Raw genomic sequence first — 26539 nt, 5'->3', positions numbered from 1 at the left:
GGTTTTCTACCAGGTAATTTAAAGAAATTTAAAAAATACGTTTCTCTCCCCTAAAGGTACTACTGAATTATACGATGCCATTTTTTATTTGTCTCACTGACACATGCCCCATTCGTTCATTTACTGTCATTCATCCACTCATCAACCATGAATTAAATGCCTTCTGTGTGCCATGTTCTATACTACACACCAAGGATATAGCAATGATGAAAGAAATAAACATAGCCAACTTCACGTTATTTTCTTTTTATGCCATTCCAAAGAAACTCTTTCTGATTTTGTATTACCTTTTGAATTTTAGACTTAGCTATTCCAGTCTGTACAGGTCTTTGATTAGTACATTTTAGACAGTATCATTTCTTTGGCAAGTCTCTACATAGAAAGCAGCATGATAATGCTTCAAGTAATTGGAATTTAGAGGAACCTTCTCTGCTTAAGATAGTGACTTAGACCACCAACCCTCAGGATAATTACTTAAAAATTAGGAATAGCTAGCTTTTATTTTTATGTTATTTAGCAACCCCAAAGGGCTAGCATGCGAAGTGGGCTAGGTTTTAGCTTGATATGTGCAGTTCAGTAATCCACATATTAATATTATTTCCTAAGGGACTCATAAAGGCAAAAACAGAAATGGTATTTTTTTAAGAAGAACATAGGCCCAAGATCAATGTTTCTTAAACTTATTATAAAAATTACCTATGTGCTTACTTAAAAAAGAAAAAAACAACAGCCCTAGGTCCTTCCCCTGAAGATACTGATTAATTTGGAAGGAGCCAGAAAATCTGAACTTCCAACAAGCCTCACTTGGTAATTCCTAGTGTTGGACAAGTTTGTGAAATGAAAAGTTTCCAAAATGAAAAGATGGACAAGAAACTTCTGTCCTGTTGAGGCCCTCGTTTGTGATAGCTGAAGGCTGAGGCTAGTGTAATTTCAAAGCTGGTTGATGGTTTTTTTCTTCTTATTTTTTTTTTATTTTTTAGCTGATAAGAGTAATTTTATATTTTTCCCTCCCAAAGAAACAATCCTAAGTGTTTCCTCAGCCTCACTGGAAGGGGAGTGGAGAAGTAGGAGAGAATAATGTAGATGAACTGGAAAGGAAATATGGAGGAAGTTATATTTTTTTTCCAGAATGCCTTGATTTCATATATAACAGAATTATTATCAGCCTGTTATTCTACCCAGCCCTGGGGATTTTAACTTTTTTTCTTTTTATGAGTTTCACAGCCCTAAGCAAGGTCAGAATTGCCCTCTCAGTGATTGTGCAAGAGACTAGCTCTCTTTTTGGTTCTCTTTCTGGTAGGAGAAGTGGTGGAATGACATATGGGCCCTTGTTTTTATAAAGAGCATGGACACTTACAATAGAGAATTTTGCACAGTGAGATGCCCCAAAGAAAAAATTTTTTTTCTAGAGTGGCAGTGTGTTAAACCCAGCGCACAGGTTTAATTTCCCATTTGTGACGGAAAAAGAACTTTAGCAGCAGTATTAAAAAGCTATGGGATGTGAATATTCTTTTACTCCATGCAAATCGAACGCTTTGCACTCCTCTTGTAATTCTTTGTTCTCCTCTGGGTCTGCTTTTCTCTGGGCAGGTTTGTTTGTTTGTTAGTTAGCGTGTCTCTTGTTTGTTCCTCCCTCCAGAATTTTTTTGTTGTGCAGTTCTCTATCTCTTAATTTTTTTTCTTTTACTCATGCTGACTTTTTTTCTTCTTTCACATCTATTTTCTTTCTGTCTCTGTCACTTAATAGATCATAATATAGAGCTGAAGTATATTTTTACTGTTTGTTACATTTATCAAGACTTTGTTTTTCCTGAAGACCACAGAGCATTTTATATCATCTTTTAAAAACATATACAGGTACTTTTAGTAATATTGCCAAATTGGTAGACTGGAAACAAAATGAAACAAACACCATCTCTCTCTATAAAATAAATATTAATATATATCTGAGCATAACACAACTGAGGCCCTTCTAACTACCCAGCTGTGTTCCCAGAAAATTAAGGATAAAGTTCAGAACCAGCTAGAAGACCAAAAACTGTGGTAACAAGCTTGAACTAATTTCTAAGGCTGCCCTGAGGGCTTAGTTATTAATGTGAGTCACTAGTGCAAACAGAAAACAAGATGTTGAGCTTAGCCAAGGTGAAAGTGAATGCATTAAGCCAGCAGTGTCAAAGGGCTGTTTATCTGTGAAACGGTGGATTAGTGGGGGGAGGGGAGTTTTTATCTTCAAATTGACAAGGTATCCATCTATCTTGACTTTGTCCTGGACAGAGGAAAAAAAATGATCTTCCCTAACAATTTGTAATTAAGCTCTCTACTCACACAGGTTGTGGTTTCAAATTTACATTACCTGTGGTGCCTGGAAAACTCCAAGCTGATGAATTAAATGGAAGTGATCTGTGTTTATAGCCCCCAAGGGTGCCTGATAGGAACAAACATTGAACTTTCATTGAGGAAGCTACTCTCAATTCTGTTTCTCAGGATTCCTGTGCATTAAAATCAGCCAAATATGAGCTCATAGCCCCAAATTACATGCATCATAAGTGAGAAGCAGGAGAGAAAGAGAATAAATACAGAATGTGCACTTAGGGACTTAAAGATCTGTGTAGACTATAAAATAACTTTATTTAAAGTGTTTAAAAGGAATAAGAAACTTGCATTTTTTAGCAATATATAGAATTTAGTAGCCAGAGTGATCCTCCTAATTGAGAATACATCAGTGATATGGAATAAAAGCAATGAACCCACACAGCTCCAAACCTAAGCCTGGCAGGAGCCCTAGTAGGTGAGGGCCAAACCTGACTTTCATCCGAGGTTTTTGGCTAAACCCTGGAGTCCTTGGGCATTTGCTGTGATGACTGTGCAGAACATAAAGGCCAGTAAGTAAACCCGAACCCATCTAAGACCCACATCGCCACTGGCGAACAAGAAGTGAACTTTACTAACCTGAAAAGGACAACGGGGAAATTTGCCCGTCTTAACCTTGGTGCTGGTTAGAGGAAGGAGTAATCTCCCCAGAGAATTTTCAGCCATAAGGTGGGCCTTCACGCAGGATGCTGTCAAAATTCACACTGCCATTCTGATCTGAAAAACCCAAATAGATAAATTATTTTAAATTGGCTATGGATTACTTGTGGCCACAGGACACAAGCAGAAGCAAACACAGATCCTCTTTGGGAGGAATTCAATCTAGATCTTAAAGGACTCCCATAAAGTTCCAAGAAAAGCGGTCACTTCATTATCTTACTATTTAAAGAAATTCTGGGCTGTGTGCGGTGGCTGACACCTGTAATTCGAGCACTCTGAGAGGCCGAAGCGGGAGGATTGCTTAAGCTCAGGAGTTCAAGACCAGCCTGACCAAGAGTGAGACACCCCGTCTCTACTAAAAATAGAAAAATTAACTGGGCGTCATGGTGTGCACTTGTAGTCCCAGCTACTCGGGAGGCTGAGGCAGGAGAATCACTTGAGCCTAGGAGTTTGAGGTTGCTGTGAGCTAGGCTGACGCCACGGCACTCTACCCAGGGCAACAGAGTGAGACTCCGTCCCAAAATTTTTTTTGGAAATGAAGAGACTATTAAGATTAGCCGGGCACAGTGGCTCATGCCTATAGTCCTAGTGCTTTGGAAGGCTGAGGTCGGAGGATCACTTGAAGCCAAGAATTCAGGACCAGCCAGGGCACATCCTGTCTCTACAAAAAATAGAAAAACTATTAGCTGGGTGTAGTGGTGTATGCTCTAGTTCTAGCTACTCCAGAGGCTGAGAAGGGAGAATAGCTTGAGCCAAGAGTTTGAGGTACAGTGAGCTATGATTGTGCCACTGTACTCCAGCCTGGGCAACAGAGGAAGACCTTGTCTTTAAAAAAAAAAAATTAAAAAGAATGACCAAGCACCCATAACTACGTACAACTATTATGTACCTGTGATAATTAAAAATAAAAGAAAAATTTGTAAAGAGCAACCAAGCAGGTTTTGAAAAAGAAAAAAATGCAACTTCTATAAATAAAAATATAAATTATTAAAATGTACAATTGCATGGGCAAATTGAGCAGAAGAATCAATGTAGCTGAAGAGAGAATTTGTGAATTAAGACAGGAAGAAAGTATCCAGACTACTGTACAGGGTCGGAAAATACAATAGGGATGTTAAGTTACATGTAAGATAGTAAAATTCCATTTGTCTAATTGGAGTTTGATAAGAGAGAAAATGAGGCAGAGACAATATTTGCAGATAGTTTCAGGAATTTTCCAGAATTGATGAAAAATGCTAAAGCACAAATTCAAGAAACCCGGTGAGTTCCAAGCCAGGCAAAAATCCGTAATTAAACACATGGTAGTGAAAGAGCAGAGCACCAAAGACAAAGAAGGTATTGGAAGCAGCTGAAGGGAAAAAGAGACTACCCATGAAGAAAGCCAGAGGCTAAATGTAAATAAAACTGGGGAAATCTAAGTAAGGTTGCTGGAGCATATCAGTGTCCATAGCTGTTTCTGATTTTTTTACTGTCGTTTTGTAAGATAGTCCCATCGAGAGAAACTGGGTAAAGAGCACTAAGTTCTCTCTGTATTGTTTCTTACAGCTGCATTTGAATCTATCTCAAAATAAAAAGATTTTGTTTAGAAAGGAGGGAGCCCTTAAAACTACTGCATCTCTCCCAATGTATGATTTAATAGAAGCCATGTTTTTAATAGTATTATTTTAAATCTGTGACATTATTACCTCAAAGATAGTAGAACATATCTTTAAAAAATTAAGTCAAAAGAAGGAAACAAAGGAAGGTAAAAGGAAAGTGAAAATTAAGACAAATAAAAAGCATGCATGTAAGATGGTTAAAAATAAGCTCAAAGAAACCAAACTTTCCAGTTAAGACAGAAAGATTGTCAGATTTGATTTTTTTTAAAAGATCTAGTGATGTGATATTTAAAGGACAAATCTGAAATAAAAAGCTACAAATAAATTAGAAGACAAAGTATGAGAAATACAGAGTAGAGGAAAGGTGTTGAAGATTTAATATAGACCCAGAAAAGGGCAGAAAGCATTACTAAACAGAATTGTTGTATAATAAAAAGTTCAATAAGTCGTGAAGTTATAATAGTTCTAAATTTTTATGGACCTAATAAAAATAGCCTCAGCATGTTTGAGATAGATACTGCCAAATTGCCCTCTCTAGGGGCTATCCTAATTTTCACTGTCACCAGCAATGAATGAGATTACCTGATTTCCTACACACCAGAATGTTATCAAATTCTTAGATTTTTTGTTGCTTTGATAAATGATAAATGGCATTCTTAATGTTTTTTAATTTTTTTCTTATGAGTGAGGCTGAACACAATTTCAAACAGTTAGAGCTATTTCTATTTTCGGTCCCTTCCTGGCCTTTGCCTATTCTTCTGTGACAGTGGTGTGCTAGAGCCGCTTATACCAGTTTATCAGGGCCACTTGTTAAATTTTCAGTAATTTTATAAGCTGATTGACATCACATTAGTAGCCTGAAATGGACCATGGCGGGAATATTTACACCATGGAAATTGGAAAACACCACAAGTCAGTAGAAATTCCTTCAATCCTAGCTGATTGTTAAACATTTATTACCAAGCCTTTGGTTGTTAGACTTCTTACTGATTCCTATGAGCCCATTATACATTAAGGAAATTAGCCCTTTGTGATATGAATAGCAAATAATTTTTCCTAATTTGTGATTTTCTTGATTTGTGCGTAGTTTTCTTTTTGCATGCCGAAGTTTTAAAAAACTGAAATAGTAAAATTTTTCTCTTTTTGTCAAATGGCTTCTAATTTCAAGTCATAGTTAGAAAGGACTTTTCTATTACAAGTTACAGAGGAATTCTCCCATTTTTTCTTTCAGAGTGGTTATGGTTTCATATTTTTATTCTTAGTCCATTTGTTCTTCTTTTTTTTTTTTTTCTTTTTCGAGACAGAGTCTCACTCTTTTGCCCGGGCTAGAGTGCCATGGTGTCAGCCTAGCTCACAGCAACCGCAGACTCCTGGGCTCAAGCGATCCTCCTGCCTCAGCCTCCCGGGTAGCTGGGACTGCAGGCATGCGCCACCATGCCTGGCTAATTTTTTCTATATATTTTTAGCTGTCTAATTAATTTCTTTCTATTTTTGATAGAGACGGGGTCTCAGTCTTGCTCAGGCTGGTCTCGAACTCCTGAGCTCAAACAATCCATCCTCCTCGGCCTCCCAGAGTGCTAGGATTACAGGCGTGAGCCCCTGCGCCCGGCCCATTTGTTCTTTTTATTGGTGTGAAGTATGAAGGATGGCTCCAACTTAGTTTTTCCAAAGCAAAACATCAAATAAGATCCTGTAGCATATTTTCAAAATGTAACACATTATGCTAAACCCATATCAGTCCTTGTGGGGTGAAGCAAAAACAATGAGAGAAAATCATTGACTTATGTTTATATTAGAAGAGGGACTGAATTAGGAGTTTGTTTCCAATTTATTAGAAAAAGAACAGAATATACCCAGAGATGAGTAGGAAGGAAATAATAAAGAGTAAAAATTGACGAAACAAGAAATAAACATTTCACTAGAGAAGATTAAGAAATATAAAATTTGATCCTTTTAAAGTACTCATAAAATAGACAACCTTTCAGAAAGGTCCTTAGGGAAAATAGTTATTCTTAATAAACTGGGAGAATGATAAAGTAGGTGTAAGTGTGGATCACTAGAGCTTTAAAAGTAATAGGAGAAAACTATGACAACTTTGTATTAATGATTTAAATACAAATTGTACAAATTTCAGGAAAACCCAAAACTTTTTCTTCAAAGAAACAAACAACTTGGTTTAATAGTTGTAAGACTGCTCATTAAATAATTTGAATCAGTAGTTAAAATTCCATCACTCTGCCCTCACCCTGCCAAAAAAAATAATCAAAATAGAAAAGATACCCAAAAAATTGCTACCATGCTCAGATGGTTATGTGTAAAAGTTGTATCAAGCATTGAATAATTCCAGTCTTACATAAACTCAGAGAATAAAAAAAGAGGGAATAATTCTCTCACTGGTTTCATGCAACTGGTGTGACCTTAGTACCAGAGTACAGTGCAGACATGCTATTATGTGGGTGTGTATGTCATGACTGCGTAGGTTTAGCCCATGTTTAATATTTAAAAATTTATTGATATAGTTCACATTCAGGAGAAAAACCCTCTTAAAAGGTGTAGATAAAATATCAACAAATTCAGTGGCCATTTATGACAGAAGTTCTTGGCAACTAGAAATAGAAATGAATTTTCTTAACCTGTTGACATGTCACACTTACTGTGAAATTCCAGAAATTTTATTTTTTTAAATCTGGTTTGAGTCAACAATGCCTGCTCTTACTGCTTCTATTTAGCATTGTGTTGCATTACCAGGGCTGCTAAATGGTTCGAAGTGAAGAAATTGATGTCTTATTTCTAGCTGGTATTCTATTTAGATAACCCCAAACAATCTACATACAAATTAGTAGAATTAATAAAAGTTTAGCAAAGTTCCTAGAGTTTAGATCAATATATAAAGATTAATTACATTCTTATATGTCAATAATAGGAAATATAATTTAATAAAATATATTATGTATAATAGAAAAAAGCACCTTTGAAATAAGTCTATGAAACTTGACTAAGACCTTTGGAAAAATTATCAGACTTTATCAGAAGTCATTGAAGAAAGTTAAACAGTCAAAATTTAATGAATGGAAAGATCAGTATCATGAAGCTTCCCCCACCCCCAGATTAACACAAAATTCCACATAATGCCATTCGACATTTCACCTGGTCTTTTTATTGTGTCTGCACATGCATATGCAAGGGAGCAAAGAACTTAAGAAAAAGTGAATTGACTTGCCCTACCAATTCATAGGATTTTGTTTTTAAAAGGCTAATCACAACACTGTGATATTGCACAGGTATGCATGCAGTGACCAATGCGACAGACTAGACAGCTAAGAAACAGATCCATGCGTATGTAAGCGCTCGGTAAACAGCAAAGGTGGCATTGGAAATCAATAAGAAAAGGGTTAAGTACATTTATTTGAACATTGGTTAGTCATATGGAAAAAATAAAGTAGATCTCTCCTTTACCCATACATATATGACCTTACAAATAAAAAATTGAGCAAAACAGTGAGTTTTAGAAATATATATATCTTGTGTTATAATTTTACAGTTTTCTAAATATACAAAAATGCCATATATTTCTTGGTCATGACAGTGCATATATTTACAAAGAAAGAAACACAAGGGAATGTTGAACACTGGCTTTTGGATTGTGTTATCAAATGGTGGGGGAAGGTGGAGGAAACAAGGGGGTTAGCAAAGAGGTTTTTTTGTTTTTTAAGCTGAATGAGTATAAATGTTCATTTAAAAAATATTTTATCACCTAAAAATAATTTAAGATAAATTAAAATCAGTTTTTTCATGTTCACTTTGCCTGTGTGACTGCCTTGATTTAGCTTGATGACTTCCATAGGAAACTCAAAGGTTCTCACTCAGAGCTAGCCAGCCATCTGGGGACAGGTAGTTAGACCAATATAGTGTGATATTGCATCTGTTTCTCTGTTTCCTCATCGTAAAATGGGAATAATCATCTTATGTGTTGTGAGGATTCTGAGTTGACAGATGTATCATTATTAGAGTAAATGACATAGCTTTTCATTTTAGGATAGATTCTAGAATGTGTATATAATTCTTTTCTTAGACTGCCATTAAAAATCATTGATTCTTTCTAGTTTTAATTTTTAAAGAAATGCCGTGCTTCTATTGCTCCTTACCTTCCTTTCTTGGACATTTTTCAAGCCTTAGGATTTGTTTTCTGCGTTACTTTTCTGCAAGCTTTGCCACATGCTGGGATAGAAGTGATTTTGAACAATGTAAAAGTCACTGGGAATTCAAATTGGTTTGTGTTTTCTCTATCAGATTGCTGTTCTAATTGAATTAATGGCAAGAGAGGCATTTTGTGCTCTCTTGAAACCAAAGAAGCCCTGTATTTAAAAAAAAGTTTAATCCCCAGTCTTACTATTTTGATCACCAATGATTTTGTGTTTCTGAATTCATTTTTATTTTTATGCCTTCATGGTTTAATAATTAGGGTTAATTTTTTTCATAACTGCCTACAGCACTGAGTTACTTTTAGGCCATCATTTCTCTGGGTACTCCAAATACTGATTGTTTTTAGCTTTATCTTTTACAGCCTAGAAACTTATTGACATACGTGCTTTAAAACAGAAGTTTAATGCTACATATAAAAACGCGTTTATTCACTGGGGAGCTATAGCTTTTCTGATTGCTGCGTTAAGAAGGTGGAGTTGTTTTGTTTTTTTTTTGCATTCTTTTTTCTATAGTATTTTTCTTACAATGACAGTATTTTCTGTTTCTGGAAATTTGTCAGATTTATAAACAATAAAAGAGAATTTATTCTGAAAAAAAATTCTCAAACGGCTGTCACCTCCTCATCTGAAAATATAATATGCTAAAATTAGTGAAACCTAAGCACCTGCAGGTCCATGACTCCCTGTCAGGAGCAGGAGTTCCTACTGTGTCTGTAGAACACATGTGTGCAGATCATACATACATGTGTGTGCACACATAGGGAGACATGTCAGACCTCATGTGGGGTGGACCTGGCTCACATAGAAGCTCCTGCTCCCCATGTAGTTGGCTCAGTCAGTGCCCCTCCCTTGGGTGTGGGTTCTTTTCTTGAGCAGGTAGCACTTACTGAAAATGTTATGGAAACACTGTTTTTCCTGTGTCCTTCAGGTCGCATCCGCACGAGAAGGCAAAGCTCTGGGAGTGCCACCAACGTCTCCTCTACACCCTCTGATAATCGGGGCCGCAGCCGTGCTAAAGTTGTTTCACAGTCCCAGCGTAAGAAGTATATTTTATGCTCTTGGTTACCTTAGTTTTATTCAACAGCCCATTCTACAGTTGAACATTTTTCAATATTTACATTGACTTCAGGGAGAAAACTCATTTTTGTGGCTCTAAGATACCGTGAGTAATCTTATTGTTTGTTGGGTAAGCGTACAAAATGGAGCATTCCAGGCATACTCTTATCTTCTTTCCAGATGGTTTAAATTTTGTATAATTAAGCATTAAACATTAAAATGTAGTTTCTCTCCCTCTTTTGAAGCCTCTCAAATTGAAACATGTCTGTTCTGTGACTCATTTTTGTGTTGATAGTGAATCGTCTGATGTAATTTTAGAGCAGTACTGGGCAGAACTGTTAATGCTGAATTCTTTCCAGTGGCAAATAAGTAAATCCATTAAAAGCTCTCCCCCTTTAACCCTCTGTTCTAACATTGCAGCCTGCGTCTCTCTTCTTGCCAGTGTGGGCTCTGGCTTTGCCTAGCTGCTCTTGCTTCCATGACTGCTGCTCTGTGTATGTGAAGTCAGTTGGTTTGTTAGCCTGGGCGTGGAAGCAGCCACAGCTGGAGTGCATTTGTTCTGATCACACTTAGGATCCAACCTTGGTGTCTCACTTTCCAGCTACACGTAAATTTGGGTGGCCCGCTGCTTGTCTGCGCACATAGAGTAGAGCTAGGTATCACAGTGCTCCTGGGCAAGGTGAGCTTGGGAAGCAAGAGTCTTCTGTCCCCAGGAGCTGTATGCAGCTCGTTGGCTGACATGTGTCTACCTCCTCTGTGACCCCAGGAGCTGTCTGGCTTTTGTAGAGAGCACTCAGTCTGCAGCCAAACCTTAGGAGCTCTCTCAGTATTGAGAATGCCTTTCTCAACTCCCTCTCAATTTAAATTCTTTTCCATGGGCCTTTGATAACTGGAGTCTTCATGTTAAACAAGCTTATATCCTTTCTGCAAAGAAAGCCAAAGGTCAGTCATATTACTGCCTTTCGTGAGGCGACAGAACCTTTTTGTGGCATATTTGTATTGTGTAGTGTGGTACACTAAAAGCAAGGGAGGGCTTCTATGTCACACAAACCAGGGTTTGCATCTTGGCTCCATTGTGATACTGGTGAGTCTTTTAACCCCTATGAGCCTTTGTTTCACTGTCTGTAAATTCAGTGATAAAAAGTCCCACCTACATGGGGCTTGCATGAGGATTTAGTGAGAATCATGAGCCTAGCATGAGAAGGACAGTCAGGAAATGGAAGCACGTTGTCTAGACGTAATTGCTTCAGGTTGGCAGACTCCCATCCTAGCTGCGGTGGGGCAGCCTTCTCATTTCCTTCTCCTTTCTCCCTGTCTACTTTAGTAGGGTCAGGAAAGAAGGCTAGGGGTGGATTTGTACAGTGAGGAACATAAATAAGGAAAGGGTGAGTCCATTAAGACCAAGAGTGCCCTACTTACTGTAGAACCTAACCTGGATTTTCATTCAGATCCGGGGTACAGGTGTAGCCCAGGAGCTGCTACCTTGGGAACAACATCCTGACTCTGGTTATTCTCTTGAACCCTGGTGACCCCTAGAGACACAGAAGGATGTAATGCTGTGTCATGACCTCGTAAATATGGGTCAAATCTTACTGCAAAGGAATTCTTGACAAAAATTGTTTAAGTCTCAGAATATAGACTCAGTGAAATTGAGTCAAATAAAGAATGTCTGAGCCTTTAACCGTGCAGCATTATTTCCTTCTATGGAGGATGAAGGTTGAACAGTATTTTACATTTTGGTTTGTGTCTGCCATTTATTAGCATTGGCCTCTTCAGGATTTCTTGCCCTGGCTGGGTCAGCAGTGTATTTCTCTCTATATATTGCAAGTTTTAGGAATCCATATGTTACCTCTGCTTTAGGAGGTGGCGAATATTAAAGTTCCTTTTCTAGTAGGGTGAGGGTGATGATAAAGCTCTAATTCTTCAGTCTTATTAAAGTACTGCAAGAGTGCTGTAAGTACTCTTACCTTGGGGCTCCACTTTAAAAACTTTTCAGTTTTACTTTACTCAGCAAATTGCACTCAGGAAGGGAGACCACACCAAACACTAGCAAATGATCAAGCGTGCACCTTAAACTTATGCCTATAAATTAAATATTTTTAAAAAATTATTTTAATAAGAGAGATAACTATAAGCATATTTTTATATGTTACAAATACAGATACACTAGTATTCATAGTCCTGATTTAATACTAAGTAGATTTGATTAATATTAGATTTAAGGTTCTTAATAATTGGTATATTTTAAATATTTGAGGATTAAGAGAAGTCATAGGACATTCAGGTGAAACTAATAGCATTTCTTTCAATGCATTGATGTTTATTGAGCACTTACTATGTGGTAAGCACTGTTGAAGGTGGTAGTGATACACAGATGAGGAAGTTACAATCACTTCCCTCAGGTTGCTTAAAGCTAGAGAGTAGCTGTTCTCTGGGAAGAGGGCAGGTGCTCGTCTTACTCTTCTCTGCATCTTCTAAGCCCAGCACTGTGCCTGGCACATGCAGGTTTGTAAATGTTTTATGAACAGATCTGAAATAAGTGCCAATGCAGGATGATTAAACATAAGTACAGAAATAAACAAGGAGCAACAAGTCCTAGAAAAAAATAGCTATTTTGCTAATGTGTTTGTGAACAATGACATTTGTGTTGTGTTGCATGCTGACCTGCTGTATTGTGTTATTGTCTTTTAATCTACTTTTTGCCTGTCCTTTGGTCTGCTCTCATAATCAAGGATCCAGATCTGCTAACCCTGCTGGTGGTAAGCCATTTCTCTTCTTGCCTTTTTTGTTTTTTTGGCATTCTCCCTCACTCCATGTTCCTTGCACAATATTAATTTCTCTCTCTGTATTATGAGCTTAGTTAATCTTTCTGCATTTTTTTCTCTGTGTTCAAATTCTAGAGTTTGAAATGGATTTTTTTTCCCCTTATACATAGCTTAATAGTTTATTTGTGTGCTTAAATTTTATGGGCAAAATTAGTAGGTCCTGAGACAAATTCTTTATAGTAATGTATATTGCTGATTTTACAGTGATTTTTCACTTCACACTGTAGTTAAATCATTATAAAGTATTGAGTTTTGTGAGTAGTTGCCTGAGTGATTCATTTGAATGATGGTAGTTTTGATAATATATTATTTTTAAATTATATATACGTGTGTGTGTGTGTGTATGTATATAAAATTTCCATGTAAGTATTTCAAAGATTTTTTTTCATCTGGGTCCTTCTATTCTAGTGCAACAAATGTGTACTTTACATTTCAGAATTATATTGCCTTCTCTACTTAAGGAGATGATCTAAGTAAATGACTGCCATTTGGGTGTATTGGCATGATGTTTAAAATTTTGCAGTTTTCTCAGAATTTTGTCTCACAAAAAAATGATTAAATAGCTATCTGGCTGCTTAGCTATTAGTAAAAGTTACCAGCCATATTATTTGTTTTTAATTTACAATTTTATTGCATACTGAATGTAGTCTATGTTATTTCTATTTTTGTAGATTTTTTGAGATTTGCTTTGAGAATTAGCGTATAGTTGAGTTTGTAATATTCATGTGTGTAAGGGTGAAAAGATGTGTGTTCTGTTTGTTGGGATATACATGTGTATGTGGGAAGTGTGTGCGTATGCATATATATACACACAAAATACACACAATTTTGACTGCTCTGTCAATTTCTGTGAGATATATTAGTCTTCTGTTAGTTACTAGCTTGGTGCAAAAGTAATTGTGGGTTTGGGCTGTGAATTTTAAATCGTTATAACTAGGCTCAAACACATCTTTATTAATCAAAGTAGGAACCATTACAATCACATTTTTGCCAATAAGAAATAAGTTTGTTTATTCCTGTAGCATAAAAATCCATGTTTCAGGATTCCACAAACTCTTGTGGAAAACATTTTCTGCATCCTGCTCCTTGTGGAAGCGTTTTCCCTGCAAAAAGTTGTTGAGATGCTTGAAGAAGTGGTAGCGGGTTGGCTAGAGGTCAGGTGAATGTGGCGAATGAGGCAAAACTTCATAGCCCAATTTGTTCAACTTTTGAAACGTTGGTTGTGCGATATGCAGTTGGGCGTCACCGTGGAGAAGAACTGGACCCTTTCTGTTGACGAGTGCCAGCTGCAGGCGTTGCCGTTTTCGGTGCATTTCATAAATTTGCTGAGCAGACTTCTCAGATGTAATGGTTTCGCTGGGATTCAGAAAGCTGTAGTGGATCAGACCAGCAGCAGATCACCAAACAGTGACCATGACCTTTTTATTGGTGCAGGTTTGGCTTTGGGAAGTGCTTTGGAGCTTCTTTTCAGTTCAGCCACTGACAATTGGTCATCACCAGTTGTCGGATAAAATCCACTTTTCGTCACATCACAGTCTGATTCAGAAATGGTTCATTATTGTTGCATGAAAGAAGAGAAGACAGCACTTAGTATTTTTGATTTTCCGTCAGCGCATGAGCTTTTCCACCTTTCCAATTTGCTTCCAATGCCGAAGGACCATAGAATGGTCAACGTCGAGTTCTTTGGCAACTTCTTGTGTAGTTGTAAGAGGATCAGCTTCGATGATTGCTCTCAGTTGGTCATTGTCAACTTCCAGTGCCAGCCACTGTGCTCCTCATCTTCAAGGCTCTCGTCTCCTTCGCAAAACTTCTTGAACCACCACTGCCCTGTACGTTCATTAGCAGTTCCTGGGCCAGATGCATCGTTGATGTTGCGAGTTGTCTCCACTGCTTTACGACCCATTTTGAACTTGAATAAGAAAATCGCTGGAATTTGCGTTTTGTCCAGCATCATCTCCATAGTCTAAAATATAAACAGCAAGTAATAAGTCATTAGCAAAAAAACATGAAGCGAGAAATGCACATTAAAATGATGTGTAACATAACCACATTTATTTAAAAATGTATTCCAATATCAAAGGACAAATTTCAATAGTGCTAAAACTGCAATTACTTTTGCACTAACCTAATAGTCTTTCTATGAGGTCTATTATGGCTTTTTCCATTTCTCCCTATATATTAGTATAGATATTCTTTTATGATATTCAGTGATTTTTTTATGCTCCTATATTTTAAAAAAATTAGTATTACTGCCAACCAAAAATCTTATTTTTATGTAAAATGCTCTTAGTATTTGATCCAAGTTAATGTGTAAAAACTGGCTTCTGAAATTATTATAATTTAGTCCCTGATTTGCATCTTTTGTTTTGCTTCATTTTTAGCTGGCAGCCGGTCGAGTTCCCCAGGAAAATTGTTGGGAAGTGGTTATGGTGGACTTGCTGGGGGTTCCTCGAGAGGCCCACCTGTGACACCGTCTTCAGAAAAGCGAAGCAAGATTCCCAGGAGCCAGGGATGTAGCCGAGAAACAAGTCCCAACCGAATAGGATTAGGTAAGGATTTTCAAAGATCTTGGAACACCATTCCCAGCTTGGTCATAGTTTTGATTATAATCTAATGATTGTGTCTGATATAGAAAATAGAGATTTATTATTGAACCGAGAATGTCACTTTGCCCGTGTTAAAAAGACATTTCAGTTTGTGCTTTCTACAGATTATGGCATGTTGAGGTTTCAGTTAGAAAAATGTGTGGGACTTACATTTCAAAATGATGAGAAGGAATTATGTCATTATAGGTTTTTGTGTGGCACAGTAATTTTATGAAGCATTGGAATTGGGGGAATAGCAGAGGTTTTCCCTCATTATTAGAAGCAATGTTGATTTTCATTTTCCTTTCACTGATTAGCACTAAGTAGTCATTAGCCCATATGAATTTTCAAAGCAATTTTTAGGGTCCATGTTTATTTTAATTTTGATCTTCTCTAGCCTTAATTGTCAAAACTGTGGTTAAAAAAATACGTGTAGTTGCTTTGGACATAATTTTGTTTAAACACAACAGCTACATATTGATGAAAACCAATATATAATCTTTATTTTTGTGTTGGAGTATTTAATTTCTTTGTAATAGTGTGTACCATCATGTGAATTACTCTCAGCAACTTAAAGACCTTGTATTCTATTAAAATCTAATTCATATGCCTACCTTTTTAATATAAAATTTAGAAATCTGTTGTGATATAATACAAAAAATCTAAATTCATACTCTTTATGACATCTTTTTAAGGGCAAAAATCTATTTATAAAATCAGATTATTATATTCTTCAGTCACATTGGCTTATCTTTCTCATTTATTCATTTATCTCCTCAGCAATTTTTACTTTAATGTTTACTCTAATGTACCAGGCATTTTGTTAGCTCTGAGAATCAGAAGATAGATTTAGATTCTGACTTCAGGGAGCTTGTGATCTACAGGGGAGAGATAGAATTGCAGAACAATATGACAGATACTTTGAGAAGGTGCTCTAGAACCATAAAAAAGTAGTGTCTTAGGCTCTTGTTCACCCCGATCCTCTCAGAGTTCCTGCTTGCTAGGATAGGTCCTGTTTTAGTGAAGGACAAGGTGGGATTAGCCAGGGTAGGGAGATGAAGAGGGAGGGAAGCACATGAAGAAGCAGTCAGGTGAGAGAACACCACAAATAATTCATTTGGCTGCTGCAAAGGAAGTTTGTCAGCGTGGATGGGAGTTGAGGGCAGAGACTGGTAGGGTCCAGCTTATGAAAGTCCTTGAAGGCCACCTGAGCTATGAGAAGGCAGGAGCAGATATTTAAGAATAGATAGGATTTTGTTTGAATGCGTATTTCCAAAGCAAGTAAAAAGTGTTTGGTGATATCGTTAATTTCTGTGACGCCAACTTTCTATTGGCATATGTAGCATGGTCTCTGAGCTGACAAGTTATCTGGGTGTTGATGTGGATACAACCACAGAAAAGATCACAGCTGGAATGTCTCAATTCCATATCTCATGCTGTAACGTGTGTGTTTGGGTCTGATTTTGTTTGGAAAATGCATTTGATTTTAAATGTAGGTGTTAGGCTTCAGCTGTCCTTTTTCCATACTTAATTGTTTAAATTTATAGGATGTCCATTTGTAATCCCTGTTAGCTTTATACTTGCAAAAATATCTTTTTTGTTTTGGGATTTTTCTTTTTATATTTATTAGAGATGACATTTTAATCTTCTTCTTGAAATTGGGAAATAACCCAACTTCATTTATCTAACGTAACTCTAAGACCTGGTGTTCCATGATCTTAACTATGAAGTTTGCATCGTGTATAGCCCAAAAGACAGCACTTAAGAGCTTTTCAAAGAGGTGTTATGAAACATCAGTAAGAACTAAAGAGGAGACTGTTCTTTCCCAAGAGTTCTTGTTTGAAACGTTATTTGAAGAATGTTATTTCCTTGATGCTCATTATGGGGATGAGATATGTGGTGAAGCTTTGAGGTCATGCATATAGTCAGATTAAAGAAGATATTTAAACTTTTGCACATTGTGAGTATACACACATATAAAGAAATATATGTGACTAAAATACATCTTTACACTTTTTCCTATAATAGTACTTAGAAATTTCATTTTATATGGTGCCAGATATATTAGCATTCTTCAGTAATTGTATATTATTGTGATCATTTAGTGCGTACTGGATATACGCCTATGTGTCTAAACATTTGGCTCATTGTATAGTAGTTTTCAATATAAATATTCAAAAAGGAGAGGAGCATTTTTAAAGAATATTTTCTATAATCCCAAATCAATTAATTCGACAGTTTTAATGATAGCTAAACTAGGCTTGGAACTTGTACTGAAAATTATTCTAGTTCTCTACAAATTATGTTTGCTTCAACTATGCCTCTTTTTGTCTGAAATCATATTTCTTAACTAAATTTTCTTTTATCGTTTGTTTTAAAATATGATACCAACGCTCTTCTTTGGTGTTTAAGATTTCTTAAGTTAAATAGCCTATAATTCCTGTTAAATAACCAAGAAGCAAAATAAATTCCTGCTACTCTCTTTTTTTCTTGGTGATTTATTCCCTTGTAAGCTATCTGATTGAGTGGAAAAATACATTTGTAAATTGTTTCGCTTTTGTGTGCTTTAGAGATAATAAAGACTTTATAGATAATAAAGTCACATAAATCGCCAGCACCTATAGTTGTTATATTTTGGAAGTTTACCTTTGGTTCCCTTCTTCTCCTGCTCATGTATTGAAAAGGCTGTTAAAAACTCACTTGACATTTATGCCATTTGCATGCTATGGATATGTATTTAGAATACTTCAAGATTTTCTGGTTAAAAATACTTTCAAAGAATTAAACATTAATAATAATCCATTTCAACTGTGAAATTAAACTGTCCAAGAAGAAGAGATGAAAATGTCTAGACCACAGGGACATTTCATGTCTCTAACTTCTGGTTGTTTTTATTAATCCTTTGTACTTCTGCTTTTCAATATGAGTTCTGGTTAGATCTTTCCTTAAAAGACAAAAGTCAGGATTACCATTGGAACACTGCGAAGATGGGGTAGAGTGTTCACCAAGAAATGAAAACCAATCTGATGGTTTTTCAAGGCTTCCCAGCATTTCATGTAAGCACAAGACCAAAGAGCTGCCTGGGAATGCTGCTGCTAGAGAGTGGACACGGCAAGTATGTTCTCATCGTGTCGCTTCTCTTATGCCTGGTGCTCCCTAGCATATATTCTCTCCTAGAACATTTAGTTTTGACACTTAAACGACAAGTTGATTTGGTATAATTTTTTTTTAAGTTTTGACCACCTAATTAGTCTATAAAAATCCTTTATTTATATAGTTATTTTAAATCCTCCTTGTAGATTAGTCTTTGAAAGTGGTGTTACAAGTGAGTGGGCGTTTTTCCTCTTGTGCTTTAAATTATAACATTTGAACTGTTGATGTCACCACTAGATGTACTTTAATGAGCTTTAGGGTAACTATGGGCAGGTTTTCACAAAATCGTAAAAAGAAAGAAATCTTTTTGTGTATACTACTACTGGTCAGTCAGCATGAATAGGTGAACGAACTTTCTGGGTGAAATACCAGAAGGGGTAAACTTGTTGAGAAATTTTTATGTACTGTTATTTCAAATCGTATATGTTTATCCCTGTTAATGCTCTTTAATGTCCTCACAAAGCAGAGTGAGCCCAGAGAGAGAGCACTTCTTACTGTTGTAGCATGTATATGAATTTAAGGAAGGAGAGCTGAGTAAAAGTTCAGAAGTAATCAGACAAGAACTATTAAGAAAATGCTCAAATAAGTATGAACTTATATGAAAAACTATCAGGACTGTTTTTATTACTTTGTGATTATTTGTTTCGGAGTGTGGTGGAATAAGACAAGATTTTCATGTGTGCCATTCGGCAGGGACTCTGAAGTACTTATGTGTGGGGGTTATTTCATTGTATCCTTCTCATTTAAATGATGGGACTCTCTCTTGATCCTCATTTGCCTAAGGGGAGGCTGAGACACAGAAAGGCCAAGTGGCTGGACCAGTGAGTTAGCAGGGAACTGGAGAAGTCCCTTATGACTCAGATGTAGCATTGGTCTTCTAGGGATGAGCAGTTTTGCTTTGTACATTCTAGGAAACTTTTCCATATTGGTAGGGTGGTGGATATGCCTTAGTTTTTTAAGGATTTGATTTGGTTACCTATTCCTTTTGCCCTCATTGTAGGAGCTGTTTAGAATGTTATCAAGAATTGCTGATAAAATAGCCACTACTACTTTGAAAACTCAGTGTTTTCCTGTCACTCTGGCAAAACTGAGGAGAGTTCGGGAATTTCTAATGAAGCTCCAATGAAGCCTTGTTTGGCCTGATTGCTCAGAGTGCGTTCCTGTGCTTGACCTTTTTTTGCCTGGGCAGTGTAAGCATTTGAACATTGCTTAAAAGCCTTCAGCGTCTAGTTCAACCCTAGCACTGAGCGCCTGGGCACAATAGGAAGTTGGCTTTATTTTTCACTTTCACGTTCTTTTTTATCACAGAATTTCATGATTCTCGTTTGTTAGGCATTCTTGGTACAGTTTGGCTGTGCAGTAAATCTTTGCTCTGAAAAAATAGGGTATGCTCATTGCAATATAGAATAAGTGTTTGTTTTTACATCAGTGGATCATTGATGTATTGACTTATTATTTCCAAAATCTCTGAGGAAGACATTTGTATCTAGTTCAGAAATTGTAGATCCTCTCAAAATGGAAATGTGTACTGTTCCTGTCAGCTATTATGTTATGCATTCCACCTTCACTCATTCAGTGTGGAAGGTTGTTTTGGAGTATTTTGCTGCTAACGTATTTCCATTTTCTCAAGTTGAGAAACAAAGGTGTCGTGGTCTTTTCTGGGCTTCACAGCCAAGGTATTGTTAATATTAGACCTTAGGCTATTCATGTGACTCTGTCTTGTAGTCTCAGTGTTTTATAACATGAGAATAACGAGCTTTATCTGTAGATAATCATAAAGTAGTTCACTCTTCTCAGGTCAGTGGAGGGATCTTTTACCCAAATAATTGAAAGTGTCGATCTACTTGCTGTTGATTCAGCGTAGAAGACTGTGTCAGTGACGGCACTTGGTAGAGACCACAGGCAAATCTTTTTGGATTCCTATAGAAAAACCCGGGATTAAATGTTGGGATCAGTGAAGGACAGCAGTCTCTACTCTTTATATCTGTTGGTTCCGATAATTGAATATGTTGGAAGCGTCTACTCATTCACTCAGAGTGGATAGACTCTAGCTGTGTTGACCCTTAAGGCTTCTCTTTGTAAAGAAGGCCAGCCTGGGAGAAGTGAGCCCTCTTCCTTTTCATTAGGTAAGTTCATGGACCAGACCTTTTATTCCGACTGTTTGTTAATCTAAATTAAATTACTTTTCTAAGAACCAAGTGCATAATGAAAACAGCTTTGGTCTTTTGTCCTCTTGTCAAGAAGTTTGCTACACCCATATAAGCTGATCATTTCTAAAAGGCTTATAGTCTGGTATTTTCTGATGCCAGGTTTGTTCTTTGGAAAAATTTCTTTTCATTTCTTACATTTAGCTGTAATTTCACCTTCATACTAAAATTCATAGCTTTCTGAGGCATTGAGCATAATCAGGTTTTTACCCAAACCCTCTCGTGTTGGCACGTCAGTCAGTGAGGCCGCAGCATGGACAGGGGGCTCAGTCGCCAGGACTCCCCAGCGCGGACAATGTCATAATTACATTAACCGAATGTGACTGACGATTTGTGAGTTTTTCTGTCTTCATTAAACTTGTTCACCTTCTCTGAAACCCCTCATGCTGCACGCTAGCACGGAGCAGCCGTATCCCTCGACCCAGCATGAGTCAGGGGTGCAGCCGCGATACCAGCCGTGAGAGCAGCCGAGATACAAGCCCTGCTCGGGGCTTTCCTCCACTTGGTGAGTACACGCAGGCGCTGACTGAGGAGCGGAGTTCCTTTCCCCGCTCCAAATGCTTGTCCGAGACACTGCTAGGTGGAATGACCCGCTTTCCCTCCTCTACTGTCCTTGTGGTCCTTCTTCTCTCTTTCCTCTTCCTTAGTTTCCCTTTGTTGTCCCCCTGTGCATGCTCGAATTTTGGCAACTTCCACTTTTCATATATTAGAGGAAAAAAGCACCACTTCACTCTGAACTATTGTCACTGGTGACCACTTGCTGTCAGGTGAGCCCATCGGAGTGGTAATTTCTAACAGAAGGCAAAGCTCAGCCAAAGTGAGTTGCTGCTTAAAAATAAAGTTAATCTGAAGTTTATCCTTACTCATTGAAGTTTTACAGTTTATCTGTAATTTTAGTAAAGATCAGTCTACGTGTGATTTAACTCAAGGAACAAAAGTACAATCATGATAATGTTTAGAAAACAGAATGAGTTTTCTTTTTAGTGTTAATAGTCCTGCCTTTGTCTAAAATGAACGCATACCTTTTTAGTTACTACAAACTATTAATCCCCAGAGACATATGGTCAACACATACTTTTATGAAAAGGAATATTTTGTATTCTTCAATAACTATTTTTTAGTTCCTTGGCATCTTAAGTGCTGTACAGATGTATATTTTCCTCTTTTAATTATCACATGGAAGTGTGTACTGCAGCAGTCTCTTATTTTGACTACGTGATTATGTAACTGGTCTTTGAAATATGTAAACGTCACTGCAGAAGAGGGATGTTAAATCAAAAGCATAATGTCTTAATATTTGCCTCTGCTTATCTCCTTCTGATGTCATATACTTCTTCTAATATCTTTTTTCCCCAATCAGTATCAGTAATCAAAATCTAGATATATTTCTTTATGGCCCACTGTCCTCTGTGAGGGTCTGGAAAAAAGCAGGTCAACAGATGCCAAAGCCCTGCTGGATGACAGCCTTGACTTAGTGAGCTAATACCTGTCGTGAGGTATTGTACCTTGAGTGGGGCAGCTCACCTAGTGCAGGTCAGCTACTCCACAGCAATCTGAAGCAGTAGAGCAGAATTTTCAATAAATCAGGGGTGGCAGTGAAGGGTTTTGTTTGTTTTGTTTTGTTTTTCCCCTTGAATGAACTGGTGATTTTTCCTTTTAAATTAAGGCTGTATATCTCTGCATCCTTGCTCACTATTTGACCTTCCAAATATCCTATTATACAAATAAACAATTTAATCTGTTTATTGGTTATTTTGTCTCTTAGAAGTAATTCAGTGTTTTTATTTTATACATGTGCTGGCATTTTTAATACTGTCCATAGAAGCAGCCTTTGTAATCTGGCCTGTGGTCTATGGACCAGGCAAGGTGTGCTGAATTCTTGAGGTCCTAGTTGCACTCTAAGTAGTCGAGCGATCTTGTCTGTTTTTCACTTTCTTTGGCTAAGTGGATCTGCTTAACTGTCTTGGTGACAGCCCAGAATGTTGAAATGTATGATTGCTACTCCCAAGGCAGAAGGTGTGGATCCTAACAAATTCTAGCTTCAGCATGTGTCTTCTGTTCGTTGTTAATGTCTTTGAGCTAAATTTTTATACTATGCCCTTTTTTGCCCCTTGGGTTAAACGTGTCCCTAAAACTTACGTCCAGCAAAAACAACTGTGTTCACGTGTACCTGCACCATTTGGAGCAATCAGCCGGCTAGTGCCTCGTGGTCCCGGTTCACCTTCTGGGACAGGTATTACCGTCAGAGTCTTAGGGAGATTAAGCCACTTCCTCAAGGTCACACTGCTAAGTGGTGGAGTTTGAATCCACGTTTGACTTCAAGGCTGCCTCATTTGAAAGTAGTTCTGATAATTCAGTGTCTTTCATCTGTTCTCAAAAATGTATTAAATGGTATCTCTGAGGCCTCTGCAGGTTCAGCACATGGAAGGCACTGAGGAGATGTTAAGACTGTGATTTCCAGGATGGTATTAGGCCCTGGGAATTCAAAGATACATCCCAGATGGTGGTTGTCCTCAGGGGAGCTTACTACACATCCTCTAAAGGTCCCTTCTTTATCTCATTCATTTTAAGACTCACTTCTCTCACCACTTTTGGAAATTAGTGAGATCATGTGTTGGTGCTCCTTTGAATCAACTTGTGTAGCCAACTTTCATTTTTAAGAAAAAAGGAATGAAAGTAAATATGTTTTAGTGAATATATATTGTTTTTAAGTTTGCATTTCTATTACAAGATTGTTTTGGACCATTTTAATGGTATAAGTATACGTTTACATAGTTACAGTGATAATTTTTGGTTAGGTAAAATTAAGGGTTCTAGGACTGTGATGTAAATCAGGCATGGACATAAGCGGGTCCTCCTCATATTCCATTGTTCACTTGTGAGTGTGACGGAGTATGCACTGCGTAACAGATCTAACTTTAGGATATTCTGTTGAGACAGAACCAAAGGACCACTTTATAAGGAACCTACATGTCAGTTATTGCTTAAAAACTATATTGAATTTAAACTATCAAGATACAATACTGATGTGTTTGTACGATAAATGCATAGTTGGCTTGAGTCTTAAAATATTTTGCCAACTTCCTTATTTAAGGAAAGTGATAATTTTATATATCTGTTTTAGAGATTTATCTTTACTTTTTGTGAATCTTGAGAAAAGAGGAATTTTTGTTTCTTTCTGCAAGCTGGTGGAAATTTGTCCTTATTGTCCAGGTAACTTTGCTATTTAATACCACATATGCCATAGGGATGCACGTGTTATAAACTGACATGAGCTTAAAAAATAAATTATAATACATTGAAGAATTTGACGTTTTGATATTTTATGACTAAATACGAGAGTGTTAATGCGTATAGAATACTCCAGTAGTGTGGATGAAATGTGGCACTGCTCAGTATCACTTTGTTAAACCTATACATTTTCTGTGGCGTAATCATTCTTCAGAGCAATGGATGGAAGCGTGTTCTCTTTGTTTTTTCCTGAGGTGAAGAAGAGCTGTGTGTTGCATGGATCGATGGTCTATAAGTCACTGTGTTGAATCAAGTCTTTATCTCATAATTATTTCTAAAAGTTATTCTCTCTCCACGTGAGGACAGAATTTAGCATTTATCTCCTCAGTTTAATGAATTAATGTACTTAATATGAATACTTGCTAATAAAATGATTTTTTGATGCCTAATTATAAAATTGGAGTTTGCTCTTAGCTGTTGATGCCACCACCACCACTTTGAACCACTGTTTTCAGTGCTTTATGTACGATCTCTTTAATCCTCTCAGTAACTCCCAAGACGGAGATACCATCATTAGCACCATTTTCCAGATGAAGAAACTGAGGCACAGAGAGGTCTAACACTTTGCGCAAGGTCCTACAGCTAGTTGTGATGAAACCAGGCTTTATGGTTGTATTACTGAACTGGTGTTATAACCAGAATACTGCAGCTGCCTCTCAAGGAAGGTCATTCAACTTATTACAACAAAATTTCCAACAGTTAAACAACTACATTAATAATTAGGATACTCATGCAACAGAACAACAAACATTTTGGGGAAAATGGAATTCCAGTTGTTGAGCCCCCTTCCTGTGACTTCATTCTGTTTCTGTTAAAATAGCATTATGGACCTCTATGCTTTTGTTTTTGGTGCATGGTCGCATATGCATCACATACTGATGAAACATCTCGTGAGCTGAGTTAATAATCCATCTTATTGCTGTTTCACTCGGGGGTGTTGACGGTGCTCTGGACTCCTGGTGTTCTTCATGTCGCATATTTCCATACTGGCTGATGGAGGCTTCATGGCGTGACTGTGAACCTGGAGTCCAAGTTGGTTGTGCTCACTTAGTTTGGAGCACCTTAAAGAGTGCCCTTGTCGTGCCTGTGTTAATAGCTGTGTGAGAGCCAGCCGGCTACCGTGGAGTTGGGATTGGCACTTGCTGTCCATTCACGTCCAGCACCATTTCTTTCCATGAGAAAACGTGGCCTTGTTGGTAGTAGTCCTTGCATTTCCTTTGGACTGTGGCATTTTCTGTCTTGGGTACTTCTGTGTTAATCCTGTGGGTGTTGCCGTTCCTTTTACCTGCAGCCTCTCGACGTCATTCCAGGTCCACTAGTGCTCTCTCCACTGCTGAATCTGTTGGGCAGTCAGGTGAACAAGTGCTAACTGCATGACTTGGCTTCTTCATATGTTCTGGTTTCACACCCATGTTAACGTTTGTTTTCATCTGTGTCGGCTAGCACTTGGCATGTATGCACCTCATATTTTTTTTTCCCCAATGTGCTTTTATTTTTTTAAGTTGTTGAATGTTTATAGTTCTGTTAATCGGCCATAGATGCTTTATAGCCTGTTTGACAACATCATTTCTGCAGTGTTCATATTTATGTTAAAACAAAAAACTGGGAAGCACTTCTTCCCTTTCTGCCACTCCCTCCCCAGGAAGACAACAACCAAAACTAGGTATCACGTAGGGTTCCTGTGCGCAGAGGGGGGAATGCATATCATCTGACAGTCTTTCATCTCCAAAGTCTTCACTCCCAATAAACTGTCGAATATTAATGCTAGTTATTAGTGTTTAGTTCAGATTATTTTGAGGTACTGTTTAGTTACCAGTATTCCAAATTATAGCATGCATTATTTCATATGTATGAAAATAAATGTATTTTTCTAAAAGTTTTATGGACAAATAAGATCAAGATTCAAGTAATTAAGTCAGGCCAAAGTTAGTCTTTGCAACCTGCAGAGGCTAAACCTTCTGTCGCAGTTTCGTTTAACAAAACCTCAAATCCACTGGTTAGCCACAGTGACAAAAAGTAACCATACAATAATGCATCAATTTGCCGGATTTAACTGGCATTTTTATATGTTCACAGTCCCTGCTGACTAGTTTTCTCAATTGAGGAAGGCATAACGTGTGAATCTGCAGTCTGTTGATGGTGACAATTGTTACCAATTCACTGAATCAGTTATTTTCTGTTTTTCTTCTAGATGAAACCAGCTGTATATTTTAACTGTATATGTTCTGATTAAGTACATTCCCCGGAAGATTATGAGTCAGACCGAGGGCACAGTCATATGTGTCCATCTCTGGGAAAATTGAGCTTCATGATTGTGTCAGAACAGTGAGAACATGGAACAGATTTTAGTCTGGCAGAAACAAAAAGTTTATGATTTTGCTTAGATCCAGACAGACATTTCCCCTAAAGATTTAAAATTCAAATTGCCTATGATATTTATCAAATGATCTACAGTCACTGTGTATGGCAAAGCTGTATGCATCTGGGAAGCACAGATTAATTGCATTGTTTTTGTAGTTTTAATTTTTGTGTTCGAAAAATCAGTATTATCCTTGGAGCAAGAATTGCTGGCATGAGATCTTTTTTTTAATT

The 26539-nt window shown here is 37.3% G+C and overlaps 1 protein-coding gene across 1 annotated transcript in view; it reads left to right on the top strand.

The window, feature by feature from the left end:
* Positions 1 to 26539, top strand: part of CLASP1 (cytoplasmic linker associated protein 1) — a 256974-nt gene that overhangs the window by 165892 nt on the left and 64543 nt on the right. The window contains exons 21-22 of the mRNA XM_012644678.1: positions 9759 to 9866; positions 15093 to 15260. Coding sequence (XP_012500132.1) covers positions 9759 to 9866; positions 15093 to 15260 — 276 coding nt within the window. The remainder of the gene's footprint in view (positions 1 to 9758; positions 9867 to 15092; positions 15261 to 26539) is intronic.

The sequence above is a fragment of the Propithecus coquereli genome, unplaced genomic scaffold (genome assembly GCF_000956105.1).
Source record: "Propithecus coquereli isolate 6110/MARCELLA unplaced genomic scaffold, Pcoq_1.0 Scaffold217, whole genome shotgun sequence".
Lineage (NCBI taxonomy): Eukaryota > Metazoa > Chordata > Mammalia > Primates > Indriidae > Propithecus > Propithecus coquereli.
This window is presented reverse-complemented; position numbering and strand designations above follow the sequence as displayed.